The sequence below is a fragment of the Hippocampus zosterae genome, chromosome 7 (assembly GCF_025434085.1).
Source record: "Hippocampus zosterae strain Florida chromosome 7, ASM2543408v3, whole genome shotgun sequence".
Lineage (NCBI taxonomy): Eukaryota > Metazoa > Chordata > Actinopteri > Syngnathiformes > Syngnathidae > Hippocampus > Hippocampus zosterae.
Genome location: NC_067457.1, coordinates 1,137,815 through 1,152,961, shown reverse-complemented (window position 1 = coordinate 1,152,961; position 15,147 = coordinate 1,137,815). Strand labels below are relative to the sequence as shown.

Here is a 15,147-nt window from a genome sequence, read left to right as displayed (position 1 = left end):
CTGTGTGTGTGTATCCGCGTTGACACAATTATTGCTCTCAAACGTCAACTCGGTCAAACTCGACAAGACAGACGAGATCAGTTTTTAGATTTGTGGGGTGAAACGTGCAGTTGTACATTCGGCCGCTAAGGGGCACTATTGGATTTATTGACCGTATGGAAGGAAATGAGAGGATAGCACAAAGCAAATAACAAGAACAATTTATGCACTCAAATAAACCATGCTCACTTGAACTTTCAGAAGACAAACACCCCGATATCCAAACAATATATATTTATACAGCATGCCTCACACACAAAAGTATGCATCTTTCCTTTAACGCCGTCCACAAATAAAAGTGGTTGCTTTGGAGAACGCTATGTGCTTGGTTAAATGTAAATTATAGAAAACCTCCACACGAAATTGCTTTGTTTTTAATACGAGATGCCCCACGATAGCGGCAAAGCAGTCTTTTCAATGGGACATGGCAAAGGCCAGATGACATTCAACTCCTCCCCCCAGTCCTGGTTGACACCAAGATGGTGCCAAAGCACTGTTTTGTGAAACATCGTTTTGGCCATCAATGAATACACGTGACGAGCGAGGCAAAACTATGAGTGATGCTACTAGTGCAGCAGTTTACTGGAGAGATTCCATTGCATCCTTGGCCAAAAGTGGCCTCAATAGTGGATTTTTTCATGAATAAGACTCTACTAGTGGCCGAATTGTCTGAGGAATAGGCGCAATACTAGTTCATTGACTTTAAGATGGATATGGGAAAATGCTGAAACTACTAACTACTACTACTGTACAACTACGACGATTTCTTTGTGTGTATTTTCCAGCAGTCTGGCTGGCCCGAAGCACCATGCTGCCTCTCACAGGTCAGTTTTGGTATGCCAACAAACATTTGGTTGTGCGTCTTGTTAAAAAATAATCCGAATGAGTGCTCCTCGCTCAAGGTTTGTATTTTTGGGATATTTTTAAACAACTTGAAGCACATTAGAGCAAAAAAACATATCATGAACATTATCTTGCCATCAAAAGAGTGCAACTGGCAACAACGGCCGCTCGTTTTTTTTTGAGTCGACGTCAGCAACACGGAACATGCAAACGATTGACAAGAGGTGAACGTGGAAGAACCGATTCTCCTTTTCCAGTCTGTCGGGCTGTCAGCAGCGCGTGCTGTGACAAGCTCAATCGATCCAAAATCCAATGTTGCAAAATGTCTCGGAAGCGTTGCAGCAGTGCGAGCGAGACGTGCGCGCGGATTTATCTGATCAACATCTCTGGTCCGGGTTAATGGGATACATAAATCCACCACATCGCTAAATGTTCTTATTTTCTGCATGGTTTCACGGCAAATAGAAAAAGAGCTGTAAGAGCCGCGATTCCCCACTTCCGTGACTTTAGAGATAAATGATGATGATGTGTGTCTCAACCTGCTTTTCTCTTACAAGAGGCCTTTTTTGCTTCCATGAATGGTGAAGTCATTGGTGAAGCCGGGAGACCGGTGACAATCGTGTAGAAAGCCTTCTTTCTCGCCGCCGCGATGTGGTGTCATCGGTCGGACGCACGGTCCTGAGGGGGTGCGCTTGAGGGCTGCGCTTCATTCCTGCGCAGTGGAGCCGGGCAGCTCGTTGGTCAGCGTGTGCCAGCGTTCCACCTTCTTGCCCTTGTTCTTCAGGCAGTCGATCCAGTGCTGTAGGGTGTCGCCCTGTGAGTGGCACCCTAAAGAGACGCCTCCTGGCCACCACAGAGACACACCAGATGAGGTAAAGAAACGGAATTTGCATTTCTTCCGAGGTTTTCTTATATGGTCATAAACAAGAAGATGCACATTTCAGAGGGACAACATCTGAGAACAAACACACCAGACTAGAGTACAATATTCGAGGAAGGTGGGAAGACCGACTATTCCGACTTCGCAGTCTGAAAATTGCACTCGAACGCTTCACCGCCCGACTTCACTGTGACGTCACTTGACAGTGGCGACCCCCAATTAAACACAGTGTGGCAAAACATAGGCACCTGTGGCTGCGAGCTATTTAGCGCCCAGTCTGGACCGATGATACAACCAGAAATGGCCGCGTTTACGGTGCTCGTTTCATACCTGGTATGTTATAGTGGCCATTTGGGTTGACTTAACTTCCATTCTTGAAATGTTGAGTAAGTAGTTAGGAATTGTGGAATAGTGGCACGGTGCTAGCTCGTAACGGGTAGCTAACTCAATGAGACTCAATGGGTTTCGGTGCATAGCTAGCTAGGTGCCGAGTTGTCGCTCACAGTAAAGTAACCACTGCAAATATTTTTTTTAAATTAAACAATTTTTAAAAATTTCAAACCACCTTTCTACTTTTCTCCCCTAGATAACTGGCCTGTTTTCCTGCTGCTTCTCCTTGGTCATCCTCCAAATCGGACCGCCATCGTGAGATTTGCTGAAGACATTTTCTCACAGGTACGTTAGAAATGCTTTTTTTTGCTTGTCTTTGAGTAATTTAGCAGAACAGAATGGCAAAAGTACCAATAGGTGACGACAGATGATCAATTTCTACATCAAAAAGATTGCATACGTGTCATTAATCCGCGGAAAAGAAAGGTCAGTTAAATAGCCAATCCCTTACGGAGCATGTTAACTACGTCTAAATTTTCGCTACGTTTACTTTTGAATCAAATTGCCTGTTGAAATTGCTCGGGCGCAATTTCTCTGACTCAAGGTTGTTTTCAAATGACACTTCACAAGGTTAGACGCATGAGTCGAGCCATTTGCCTATCTTCTCAGGTGCCTTGTCTTGGTCAAACGACATGTAAGCGGTTGTTTGCTAACTGTGCCGCAATTCAACTCACCAATGAAGTCATTTGACTTGCCACGGTCGTAGTCCCACACGGTGACCTCTAAGGTCTTGGCGGCCAGTTCTGAGAAGGAGATTTCGTAGAAGAACTCCTGACAAGATGGGGCATAAGGTGAAGCCATTATTTCTCAAAGCGGGTCTGTTGTGTTTGTGAATGAGGCAGGAGCATGATGATGATGTGCAAACATTAATTGGCTCCGGATGCAGCAGTGTGCGGCCGAGGTCTATAGTAGCCGAATTGAGCCTTCTCTTTGCATTCAGCATCTCAATGCTGACAATGTACCTCATTAAACTCCGGGTTGAGGGTCTTTTTTATCACAGCGGTTTTGTGCTTAGACTTCTTCTGAACATCTGGCTTGAGGTACCTAAGAGAGAGAGAGTGTGACAGACAAAACCCATCGCTTAATTAACTTGGACGCGTCTTCTATCACATTATTGTCCACTACAAAAAAAAAAATCTCTAGTTGCTTGTTGTCTGGTGTGAGAATGTTGTTTTTGTACAAATACAGTTTTGAGAAAAATATTCGGTGCCGGGCCCGTCCGCCTCACCCCTCATATGCGCTATTGCCCCCACATGCGCGCCATTGTCTTCACCAACGCCACAGATTGCATGGGCCACCCCTCACCACCCCACCCCAGTATTTGCAAGCCAGTTGGAAGGAGTGTGGCTAAATCTCTTCCTCAGTTTGCCACCCACGGCTCGTCGTGTCTGCGAGCGTATGTTCCCACACACGGGCAGACACAACAAAGCATCTTGCGAGAAGAATTCTGATGCTTAAGGCCAACCCATTGCAAGCGTAACGTGCCAAACAAAACAAGGCGGCGGGCGCAATCGCCGCGCACGAGTGGGATGCGGAGGCTCACTCGGCGAGAGGAGGCAAAATGTGGATGCAATATGCGCCTGAAGAAATATTTCTCAGCTATTTCAGAAATATTTCTCCACTATTTGTTAATTAAGTTTTGCTTTGTTGACGTTTGATTTGTTTGCCAAACTATGAGGCGCTTTGCGTAGTAATCAATGTTTGTTTGTTTGGAGTCAAATCCGCGCCGACGCGAAATGCGGACTCCCATATTTAATTTGTGCGGCGCGTGTGTATTTGTGAGCTTCTGTGTGGGTTGTTTGGCGATCCGCTCGTTCCAGGAACAAGCCAGAAAGCCCCCGGAGGAGGGGGGGGGGGCGTAGCATTAAGAACATTTCCACGCTCATTTGTCTCCTTGCTGTCAGAGCGCATCAGTCAAGCGGAGGAATCTCGCTAACCTCGCCGACTCGTGCGGTATTACTTCCCTTTCGCCACTGAGTAATCAAACGGCGGGGGGACTTTTTTGACACTAACGACCCCGCCAAACTCTGGCGTCTGCTCCTCGGCGTGACCCTAACGTTGGAGTCCATCACTCCGCTTTTGAGGCCTGACATTCCACATGACGCCGCCATCGTTAACTTGATGAATGAACGCGCTGCCGACGTCTCCCGCTGGTGGGAAAGCAGCCGTCATCTGTCGCCATTATCTTGTTGGATCGGGCAGTCATTTGCGAGTGATGGCTCCAGGTGATTCGGGGGCGGGGGGGGGGGGCAGTCTGAGAATGTAACGTCTGCGCTGGGCGGATTAAAGCAAGGAGCATTCAAAGTGACGTTTCTTACGTTTTCACGTAGGGGTCGGAGAATCCGTTGACGTCCATGGCGGCCAGGTGGGCGCAGCGCTTGACGGCCACGCACAGCCCGCCGCGGGCCCCCTCGCCATCGCCGTCGACCGGGGGCACGTACTGCAGGCACAGCAGCAAGCGGCCTCGCTCCTCCAGACTTCTCTGCTGCTCCGTCTCCCACTGAGGACGGCGAGGTGACGGGCGACACGAAAAGAGAAGCAGAAGGTTGAGCCGCAGGAGCCCCCCCGCATGTCATCAAAAATAATGCAGGCGCGCAACATGAGCGGCGACTCTGAATTCTTACTTGCTGGGTCCCCGATGCGGCTTTCGTGATGTCAAAGTCGGGGCAATAGTGTGTGATGGAAACATGGTTTGGAATAAGCATTTTAGTGGCTATATTTGAATTTGATATTTTTATAGAATGCTAGCTAAAGTAGCGTCCATTTTTCCAGGCCATAGCAGCAGCAGTAGTGTGTGATTGACAGTTGAGCGGGGGCATGCTTTCAGGTCCTTTTTTCACGATTTTGGAACCTCATTTGAATATCGTTTTTCAATTTGCACTCCTTCAAATTCGGCACGGTCGTTCACAACACTCTTCTCCGTGTTCAATTCCAACACGCGTGTATTTATTTCCAGGGACTTGAAAAATGTCGCCGAGGCCCACATGACTGTGAGTTGAGCTGCCCGCTTACGCCCATGCGTTAAAAATCGAGTCGGAAAAGGTGAGAAGCTGTCAGAGTGCAGCGTGTCTACCCCCCCGAGTCATATTAATTCTGTTTTTGTCCGTGGGCTTCGGTACTTTCACATGGATGGCTGCAGACTGTTATCGAAAGTTTTGACGCTCAGGCGAAGGGACAGAAAAGGTCCAAAGTGACAGGTGGAAGAAAAAGGGTGACGTGGGAGGCCGTGACTCCGCCAGAAGCATCCACACGTGCATGTTATTTGCGGGCATAGTCATATATGGGAGCGCCAACCCTGCTGCGAAAGCTCTTTTGGGGTTTTCCAGTCTCTTGCCTCCTCGGTATCGCTCCGTCCCTCATTAAGTCTCATCTCCAGGCGAGAGCAGGACACACAGGAAAGTGATCAATATGCCGCACGCCTCACATTCATCCTCCCGTCGCTAATTGTCTCCCTGGCTTCTCTTCTCCTGAAGTTCTCATATTTGGGGAAAGGGGGAGGGGGAAGCGAGGGCTTTCGTCTGACCGATGGACTCGACAATTACTAATTTGCAGCGCGTGTGTGCGGTAATGAAACGGCTCAGATCTTCGCAGGTCGATACCGAGCGACTCATTAGGGGGAGGCAGAAGCAAATGGGCATCGACGGCCGTGGCGGCACGTCCACGGACCAACGGGAAATGATTTGCTTTTTGGGCTCTTTCAGTGGGGAGGGAGCGGACGGATGTCAGGAAAAACAATCGCCGCAATCAATAAAGCACCTTGGTGACAAACATGGTGTGGTCTAAAAAGAGCCCAGATACGCAGGCGGCGTCATCACCTCTCTCAGGTAGCAGGAGATGCCTCGGAGTGCCGTGCTCATGGCCGTGGGCGAGGGCAGCTGCAGCAGAGGAGGGGGGGGGGGGGTGACAAGGCACGGGTCAGTATCATAAGCTAGATGACAAAGATGTCGGAGGGCCAGCCTGAACTGCAGCCTCCCAACCCACTTTGGGTTTTCTCAGATCAATGTCATTTTATTCTTGGGTCAAAACGTTTTTCTTCTGTCTGTAAGCATGATACACAACTAAGGAAAGTAATTTTACAAGGAAGTTATTCAAGGTGGCTCGTTTGTGTCCACTGGTTGAAACCGTCTGTCGCTCTCGGCGTGTATTTTCTTCTCACAGGAGGTGGGTGCTCCAGACAGATGTTGAAGTGTTTCGTCTGCTCAGGCTTCACGCGGCGCAGAGCCACCCGCGACTCCCCGATGAACTCGTTGTGCGTCAGCTTGTCCTCGTCGCACACGGACACTCTGGATGGTGGAAGAAAGAGGAAAATGGAAATTGAGAATGGAGGAGGAGGAGGAGGAGCGCATCAATAAAAGGTTAGAAGCTGATGAACCAACACTGAGAATGTTGAGATGTTGGTCTTTGTAAGGCAAATTGATTTCATGTTACTTGGTGCTTTGAGCTATGACTTTAATTTCTTGCGTGAATTGCGAATTGCACAGATCCGTTCTGGTATAGATATATCAAATCGATGCAAGTATAATACATCTTTATTTAGATGGCGCATTCACAACAGCTGCAGCCGTGACAAAAGCGCCTTTCACAGAACGTTTCGTACAAGGAACACTTTCATCGCTGTGCAGCTTGAGAAAGTGTATCCTGCCGGACTGAGTCGATCCTGATTTATGGATCCGTCCAAGTTTTACACCTGCCACCTGCACAAGGCCTAAGCGGAAGGCAGCGGAGCGGTGGAGCAAGGTGGCGTGTTTGCAATCAAAAGCATCGAGCGAGGCCGCAAGGAGCGGATGGAGGCCACGCGCCGCGGCGGCGGGCGAGCATTCGTTACAATCTAACGGTGCCGGCGAGGTTGCGCGTCGGCTGATGCGGCGCTGCGCTTCAGATGAGATTCCGCCTTTTAAGAAATCCAAAATAGGCATGAGACCAGCAAGTGCCATCTCTCCCGTGCGGTCATTTGTCTGAAAACTCCAAAATAAATGGCGACAGAAGGCGGCGCGGCGCGGCGATGATTAAAGAGCTGATTGCGCAAAGGGAGCCAGATGTTGCTCCGGGCCACAGGTGACAAACCTCGCAGGTAATATCAAGTCAAGTAGCGCACATTACAGACACTTTGGGAACATTTGGAAAGGGCGACGTGGGGGGGGGGGGGTAGACGTGCTGATGGATGGCGCCGACGTGCTAGATGCAAAGAGTCAAGCGATCGCCGTGTCCGCCGCTCTGACGAATGGGGCAGCAACGTAACATTCCTGGCTCGTCTGGAAATGTCTTGAAATTGCGGTGCCTAAACTAGCCCACAGCCAATTGTACACAATCTTTCAATTATGTAGCCCAAAATGTACCATAAGCTGTGTAAAAATGGCACCGTAAACACTCTGACACCTTTCTAAATGATATTCTGTGACAGATTCACCGCGCCCGACTCGGCTTCCTGTCGCGGGGGAGATTAAACGCGTAGGTGGGGGAGTTAAAAAAAAAAAATGAAATTGCATCACAGCAAAATAGAGTTCTGCTCTTTTGTCACATTTGAATAAAGCAGCCGAGCAGGAATGGGATGATTTGCTTTGTGTCCGCGTTATAACTTTGTTAGCGGGGGTGGGGGGGGGGGGGGGAGAATCTGCCTGATCATATTTTCGAAAGATTGAAAATCTCTCAAGGTTTTATCTTTGCAGGAAAGCATTTGGGCAGCATATTAGGCGGCGCTGCCCTACGTGACAAATGATCAGCTTTTATTTGCATCTGCAAAAAAAAAAAACATTGCGAATGTAACCATATGCTTCTCATTGATTTATTCACAGCCATCGCATTCTAATGTTCAGAACACTGAACACCGTGTTGACCTTCTGAACAGAACGACATTATTTTCACGGTACATATAAATTAGCGGCGGGGATTGCCGACCACGGTGTGACAAGTCAGCCCCCCCCCCTCGGGATTGTCTGTCGATCCCGTTTAAATTCTACATGGGCAAAGTTTTAGTCGCGCGGACGTGACGATTCCCAGCTTTTCTCACCTTTGGTGGGTGGCAGGGGCTCTAGGAAATGAAAACACCCCGTGGTGCTTACGCGCGACCCCAATCTGTCACAGCCAGACAAAGGCAGGGGGGAATGAGCGGAGGTCTCCACTGATCCCGGCGGCCGGCGGCGGCTGCGGGGAGCGTGGGAACGTAGTGTAACGCAAGGCACAGAAAGGGCCTAAGAGCACGGCACGCGGGGGCCGCCATCCAAACGGGGCCGCAGGACGCCAACACTCACCGCAGCGTTTTGCGATGCATGTCCTCCTCGGTGATGCCGCAGTATGTGAGCGTCTCGTTCCACACCGGGTTCAAAGTGTTCCGGACTGTCTTGGTTTTCAGTTTGTTGGCCTGCGGAAGACCAAAAAGAGAGTCGGCGGCTCATGTTCTGACAAACCTACGTTGGGGAAGCCGAGCATTCCCGTTGCTGACATCATTGAGAGAGCAAATGAGTCCAAGAGTGCACTCCATTTCCAAATGATTAACGAGCACGCCGTTCCAAATATTCAATTTCCTTTCGCGTAATCGGGCAGGTGAGCCAGGGACAGAAGATTGCTCTTAGCTCGCCCGCCATCTCCCACGAGACCACCGGCTCCTGATCAATTGGCTCCAAACGAGGCTAACAAGATTGCGACCTTGCAGGCTCCCGGCAAGAGGTGCAGCTTCACGTAGGGATCAGCCAGCCCGTTGAAATCCATCGGTTTCAGACCCTTGCGGAGACAAAGAGACAAAGCACAATATGCCAGGGGGGGAAACGAAAGAGCGAAGCGCAACACGTGGCCGTTTGATGCCGGCCCGGCGCGGGCGGCTTTTGAACGCATCTTTTCCAAACGTTCCCAACCGTTTGCAACGCTTTCATCCGCCGCTATCGACATTTTACAGCGACGCCGGCGGCTCTGCGAGCGCGTCGATCATCAAAGCGGCGGGCTTTCGGCCAAACAAATCCCGTGCTTTTCATGTGTTCCAATGACGTGCAAGCACCCCCCCAAAAAAAGAAGCCAACAGAAAAGAGTCACGTTTGATCCCCATGAGATTGTCGTGCTTGGTTTTTATTTTGATGTCGAGTACACGAATTCAGGATGGTTGGATTTGTGTTTCCCAGCTTGTGCTGCGGGACCTCGTCGTCTTGACTCCAATCAGTTTTGCCCATTGAAATTCATTCAAATGTCATTTATCTAAAAAATCCCCAAATCCCAAAGCGCAACAAAACATGAAGTTGTTTGCCTACCTTCGCTTTGAGGACGGTGCAGTGCAAGGAGCTGGTGGCTCGGTCATACAGCAGGTCAAACTCCAATGTACCCAAAGATGCTGTGAATAGATCACAGATGTCTTTTTTTTTTTTTTTTCTTCATGCGATTCCTCTTCACACCTACACCCGTACTTAAGGCAGTGACGCACGTTGCCTGCGTTGAGGGCCCAGAGGGTTGAACGTGATAGAATTCTTCAATTCAAAAATAGTAGCATGGAGGCGACGTCACACTTGAAAGCGTGACGTTCCTCTTTGGAGTGTCGCGGGACAATTGTGTGACGCATTAAATCATGTCGGCAGCCGTGACGTTCTTAATTAAGAGCGTATGGGAGCATTCTTGCGGCGGGAATGAAAAGCTGAAGTAGAATTTAGTGTCCTTTCTGTGCATATTTCTGATGACTTTTTACTTCTTATATTTCAGCTTGCTACTTTTTTCAACCTGTTGCGGCTGAAAACTCCATGTAAGTACAACGAGGTCAAGTCTTTTTTTTAACTTTTGTTCATGTGCATTTCGGAGTTGCACCAGTGCTTCTACTTTTTATTACATTACTGATCAGAAAATATATGCACAAAAAAAACCCCCAGCCCAACTATCTCTGGGGCCGCGTACCAAGTTGGGCTAGCGCCGATATATTGCAGCAGCGCTTTCTATTTTTATTGCTCCAGCATCTTGTATGTGACTCACTGTTATCGTCGCTGTCACAGCTGTCCACCTCGATGGAGGTGTCGATGCTGCTCATGGCGGACAGCGAGCCCCCCGCGCCGCCACCGCCACCTCCCGCCGCTAACAAGGGCGACAACAGGCCGCCGCCGCCGCCCACTGCGCCTTGACTCGTGCCGCCAGGGCTAAGGGCTGCGCTGGCTCCCGTCTGATTGGGCGAGATGGGCTCCGAGAAGGAGGAGGTGGGCGACAGGCGGGGGAAGTAGGCGGAGATTTGACGGATAGGCCGGATGGGTCCCGGGCAGACGTCGATGGCCATGTGCTCCTGGATGGTGATGGCTAAAGTTTTTCCTTTCCGCACCGTCATTGGGATGAAGATTGAAAGACTGAAATGGAGGAAGTCTCATCACAACTCAATTCATAGCATACATCAACTCCATTTTCCCCGCTAAATAACTCCCGTTACTTCATTGTTGGGGCCTGACCGTTGTGGATGGTTATTTGTTTTGGATGTTATATTTGTGAAGCCCATTGAGCTACATTATATAACTAAAGCCGCCCGCTGTCGACTGCAAATTTCCCCAGTGTGGGACAAATAAAGGTTATCTTATCTTTCCCGTCTGAGATTGTAAAAGCCATAATTCACCCACATATTAATTCTTTATCCTGTTTATTCTACTCAGGATGGCGGCAGGGCTTGGAGCTCTTTCCAAATGACTTTTGGCGAGACACGCCGGACCGGCCGGCAGCTCATCACAATCACACCTACAGGTACGGGCAATTAGCGTCCACCGTTGTGCCGCCAAGCGTTGTAATCTTCCCGGAAATCTAATTAGCGGGGTCTTGCATGACTGTGTTACAGCAGAAAGTGACAATTACACTATAGTTGTGTGTCGAGCGATTCCCAATATGGGGGGAAAATTTCATGCGGATGAGGCGTTGATGTGCTCGGAAGTAAGAATGCGCACTGCTCGCGCGCTGCAATAATTCCAAATCTCACCCAAAGGAAGTTACTTGTAGAAAACGGCAGATGGTGGGCTCTCATTTGCATTTGCGTGGACCGCGGTGGGATTCACTTGAAGCTATTGGGGTAAAAGAGGAAACATTACGCCGAGCAAATCTCTCGCCCCGAGCCTCCATCCTCCTCGATCAAATTGCAGCGTCTCATCTGAATCCTCCACAGACAATCGGACGATTATGGGATGGAATCTCGATAGCGGAGCCGGTCCTCTTCAGCATAATGGCATGACGGTTACGTAAAGTTGTGTTAGCAAAGCGCCGAGTTGACCGCGACGGGGCCGACGCGTCTGTTCCCATCCTTAAATAAACGAGAGGGGGCTGCGTCGAAAAGATCTGATGGCTTTTGTTTTCTAAAGACGCAACGCAGCTGGCCCCGGCGGGGGCGTTTTGTCTTCGCAGGTTGATAAATCCCCCTCTGGACCACCTGCAGCATCCATCGATTGGAGGCGGAGTGTTATATCTCTGGACTTTCGTGTGGGGGGGGGATAGCTGGAGACTTGGTGAGTCACACACTTTCTCACAGTTTTGGCAGGCTTTGGCATCAAAGAATGGAAGCCGTCCAAGTAGCCAAGAGAGCACACTCAGGCGACATAAACAGAAGTGATTGATTGTATTTTGGGAAAAGATTTACATACAGATAATAATGAGCCGGACCAAAACGAACTCGGCGCTCCAATGTGTGATACGCATTTCAAGACAGTAGTTGGGAAAACTGATGCCGTGTCTATAAGTGCCTTTATAGTACGGTTTGAAATTGAATCTAAATTGGTAGCGTTAGATAATAATCATAAAAAAAGCCACCCTCCCACCCACATGTTGTGTTTGCGTAATTGTTCACATTTCATGTTAGCTTAGCAATTAGCATGACTTGACCTTGCTTTGTGTGTCGCATGCAGCTCCACTGCGTCCTGCTGTAGTGATGATAATGCTACTCGTTGGAGATGCAGCTAATTTGCCGCATTGGAGGTGAGCTTTAGTCATGGCCTTTAGCTAGCCAGCAGCTAATTGTGTCGTTATTGGCGCCTAGCATTCCCGCATGAGCTGTGGTGAGCGCTGGGGTGACTGGTCGATGTACTGCTTGCTAAGTGTTAGCTTTAGTTGGTAGAGTCCAAATTATTTCGACACTCTTTACCAAAGCCAATAACAATCTTTTTACTTTTGCTAAAAATGCGTCGAAGCAATGCGTTCACCGCATTCAATCGCACGTCCTTGCAGTCGTCAGGGAAGCGGCGCAGAAAGCACACGGCCCAGAAAAGATCCGTCGATGATTGTTGACCTTCCATGCCAACGCCGGGGTCATTTGTCACAGACGCACAACCGGTCTCTGCGCTGCGAGCGCAAACAGCGGGCGACGCGCATCAAAGCTCATTCGGCCAGCGTCTCCTTGGCCGACGATGAAACAATCGTCAGAGGCGGACGCTGGCGTGCCAGTCTTTGACGTATTTGACTGATACCCCGTCGACATCCATTTGAGTGCCTAAAGCGGCACTCGAGGCACAACTGCACCTCTCATTGGCTCGCCGCATCATTTTACTCATCAAATTCTCAAGTTTTCCATTATTTTATTATCATTTTTAAAATTATTTTAAATGACAGCGATCCATCTAGTGTCCTATTTATACACTTGCATATATTTGTGGCTAAAAAGCAAAGCGTGTAGCGTCCGTTACTCGACTGCATGTCAACCGATAGAGAAAAAAAAAGACAAATATTCATTTGTTCCGATGAGAAGATAAATGGACGTCTAGCAAAACGTGACGGGTGGCGCAGAAAAATCCCCGTGAACGTGCAGATTGCATCAGTTCATTAATGCACTCAGACAATGCGGCTGGTTTTCGCAGGCGTGTGCCATGCGCTCAAGTGATGAGCATAGTCAGTGGCACATGTGGCTCTGAGCCCGCATGCAGGCGCGGGGCCTGTTGGCTCGCAGGGAGGAAAAGCAACAACAACAACAACAAAAAAAAGCTCGCAGCGCGACGCTAATTGATCGCTCTCATGACGGCCGTTTTCATCCTGTCCTTTCATCCTCGCATCGGGAAAACCATCCTAACGTCTAAATGCTGATGCAACATGTTTGCTTTGAACTCTGTGCTGCACTAATTGCCCGAAAGTTCAGTAGTTCATCTGTCATCGTGTTTGTGTGCGTTTTTTTTTTTTTTTTTCTTTGTGCTGTGGTGCCTTCCGCCAGGGAGTCAAGAAACGCCACTGCTCGTACCCTCCCATTGTTTTAAGAGTGCGGAGCAAGAGCGCGCTAGTTCACGAACCTTAAGCCTGCAATGTCCAAATAAATACTCCAACGGCTTTCCATCGTGTCTGCTGCATCCAACTATCATTTTTATTCTCTTGTCATCCCAGGATTCTAGTCTTGTCTGACTTGACCGACGACATCTTTGATGCAATTAAACATGAGCTATCACCCCCCCCCCGCAACCACAAAACAGGCTCAACAGTCTGATCAGATATTAGTCAGTATTAAGTCAGGGAAGCCATCCACGTATGACTGTCGAGATTTTTCTCCTCTGTAAGCATGTCATGATGTCGGCTGAGCTTTTTCATGCCACTTGTATTGAATAGTTTCCATATGCTGAGGATAATGAGGCTCAAGTTGTGCGCAGCTGCCGTGGCAGCGGCAGCAGTAGCAGCAGCAGCCCTGTGGCTCTGTAGTTACACAATCGTTACCGTATAGATGCTGAGGAGAGTATATTTCTGCTCTCCGTGCCTCCTCCACTTCCTCCTCTTCTTTTAGCGCCTTCACTTTAAATTAGACTCATACCGCAAGCGTGGACGACCCCCACCCCCCCTCGCTCGCTCCTCCTTTTAAATCCGTATCTCTCATTCATGCTAAAGTCACTTATGTTGGTCCACCTGCAGCGCACATCTGAAAATGTATCCCCCCCCCCCCACCCCCACCTCATCCACACACATCTTCACCTTGGGAAAAAAAAAAGCAGCTGTCAGTCACATGCCGCAAGTTGAGTGCCAGCCAGCGCTACTGAAGGTGCAGCGCAGTGAGCCCCCCCCCCCCCCCCCCCGGTCAATTCCAGCCAAGTCAGGGATGAGTACGTAAACTTCAACCTGTGTGTGTGCAAGAGCAGCCGAGGCACATCTGCCACATGTTGCACCGCTTTGAAGAAGAGCTTCTCGCCTCATGTTGTTCTGACTGGCTAGTCGAGGCAAAACGATGACGCAAATGCGACGGTAGCTTACCTCGGAGCGAGTGTGAAACTCATATAAGACAAGAAGAAGAGGTGCGGGAGGAGCGATTCCAGCGTAGCGCAGCCAGGGAGACTCACTAACAGGTGGTGGAGAGACGAGTGCAGAGTAGATGCAGCAAGTGGAGGAGGAGGAGGAGAGAGAAAGCGAGAGAAAAAAAGAGGCGGGAGGGCTCGTAGGACAAGAGCGTTGGGCTCACGGCGTTGACGATGAAATATTAAAAGTGCCCGTAGATCAAGTAGTGATGAGAATGAGGAGCTTGGGAGGGGGCATAAGAAAAACATGTGGGAGGAGGAAGAGGAGAGAGAGACGGAGAGAAAGAAAGCCACAGACAGCGGGGAGTCATTCCTTGTGGAGCACGTGTGGCTTCTCGCAGTCACACACACACACACTGACACATGCTTTGGGGGGGCAATCCCGTGATTTAATGTACAAGCATGTTGTCCCCCAACCTTTCGCTCACTGACACGCTGCATTATCAGAATATTATTCAGTCGATGCAAATAGTTTTCGATAACCCCCAAGCCAAGCCAAACACCGAAGCTGCTTTCAACAAATGACCTCTGACACGACGACAAAACCCACGAACCAAATCACAATCGCCAAAGAACCATGAACCCGATCCAAAAGCAGAACCTCAAAATACACCCGCTAAATTTTAACCCATGACCACCAAAATCCAAACGCAAACTTTTCACCGCTAACCTAATGCAAAGCCAAGCCTCGGACTGATCACCGGGCGCGTTTTGAAAGGCGCATCCGTTCGTTGTCACGCTCGCACCGTCGCACTTGTTGTTGTTGTTGTTGTTGTTGTTGGGCCACTCCCACTTGAGCCCGCGTCTTCG

General features: G+C 49.4%; 1 protein-coding gene and 1 long non-coding RNA gene across 3 annotated transcripts; one reads left to right on the top strand and one right to left on the bottom strand.

Annotated features, from left to right (window-relative positions):
* Window positions 1-188: 188 nt before the first annotated feature.
* On the bottom strand, window positions 189-14,594 carry LOC127604680 (double C2-like domain-containing protein alpha). 2 transcript variants are annotated; one of them, XM_052071892.1, is made up of 12 exons: window positions 14,297-14,594; window positions 11,070-11,151; window positions 10,094-10,455; window positions 9,388-9,467; window positions 8,795-8,869; window positions 8,401-8,510; window positions 6,309-6,435; window positions 5,968-6,027; window positions 4,471-4,652; window positions 3,115-3,196; window positions 2,827-2,923; window positions 189-1,725 (listed from the first exon to the last, which is right to left on the bottom strand). In XM_052071892.1, exons 3-12 carry the CDS (start codon window positions 10,434-10,436, stop codon window positions 1,589-1,591), a joined length of 1,293 nt encoding a protein of 430 aa, XP_051927852.1. In that variant the 5' UTR covers window positions 10,437-10,455; window positions 11,070-11,151; window positions 14,297-14,594; the 3' UTR covers window positions 189-1,588. The 2 variants fall into 2 exon arrangements, with proteins under 2 accessions (XP_051927852.1, XP_051927851.1); XM_052071891.1 differs by lacking the exon at window positions 11,070-11,151 and having other exon boundaries at window positions 14,297-14,591.
* Window positions 1,769-10,271, top strand: LOC127604690 (uncharacterized). Its single transcript, XR_007963387.1, has 6 exons — window positions 1,769-1,990; window positions 2,349-2,437; window positions 5,109-5,194; window positions 6,311-6,507; window positions 9,830-9,869; window positions 10,114-10,271. It is a non-coding gene; the product is annotated as an uncharacterized LOC127604690 (long non-coding RNA).
* Window positions 14,595-15,147: the final 553 nt, after the last annotated feature.

Bases quoted from the DNA above. Each gene is read 5' to 3' on its own strand.
- LOC127604680 (XM_052071891.1), bottom strand. From the start codon at position 14,586: ATGTTTTTCTTATGCCCCCTCCCAAGCTCCTCATTCTCATCACTACTT. The intron at 4,653-5,967 runs GTGATGACGCCG...CGCCGTCCTCAG, and splicing joins TCTCCTGCTACCTGAGAGAG to TGGGAGACGGAGCAGCAGAG. The intron at 3,197-4,470 runs GTAAGAAACGTC...TCTCTCTCTTAG, and splicing joins TCCGACCCCTACGTGAAAAC to GTACCTCAAGCCAGATGTTC.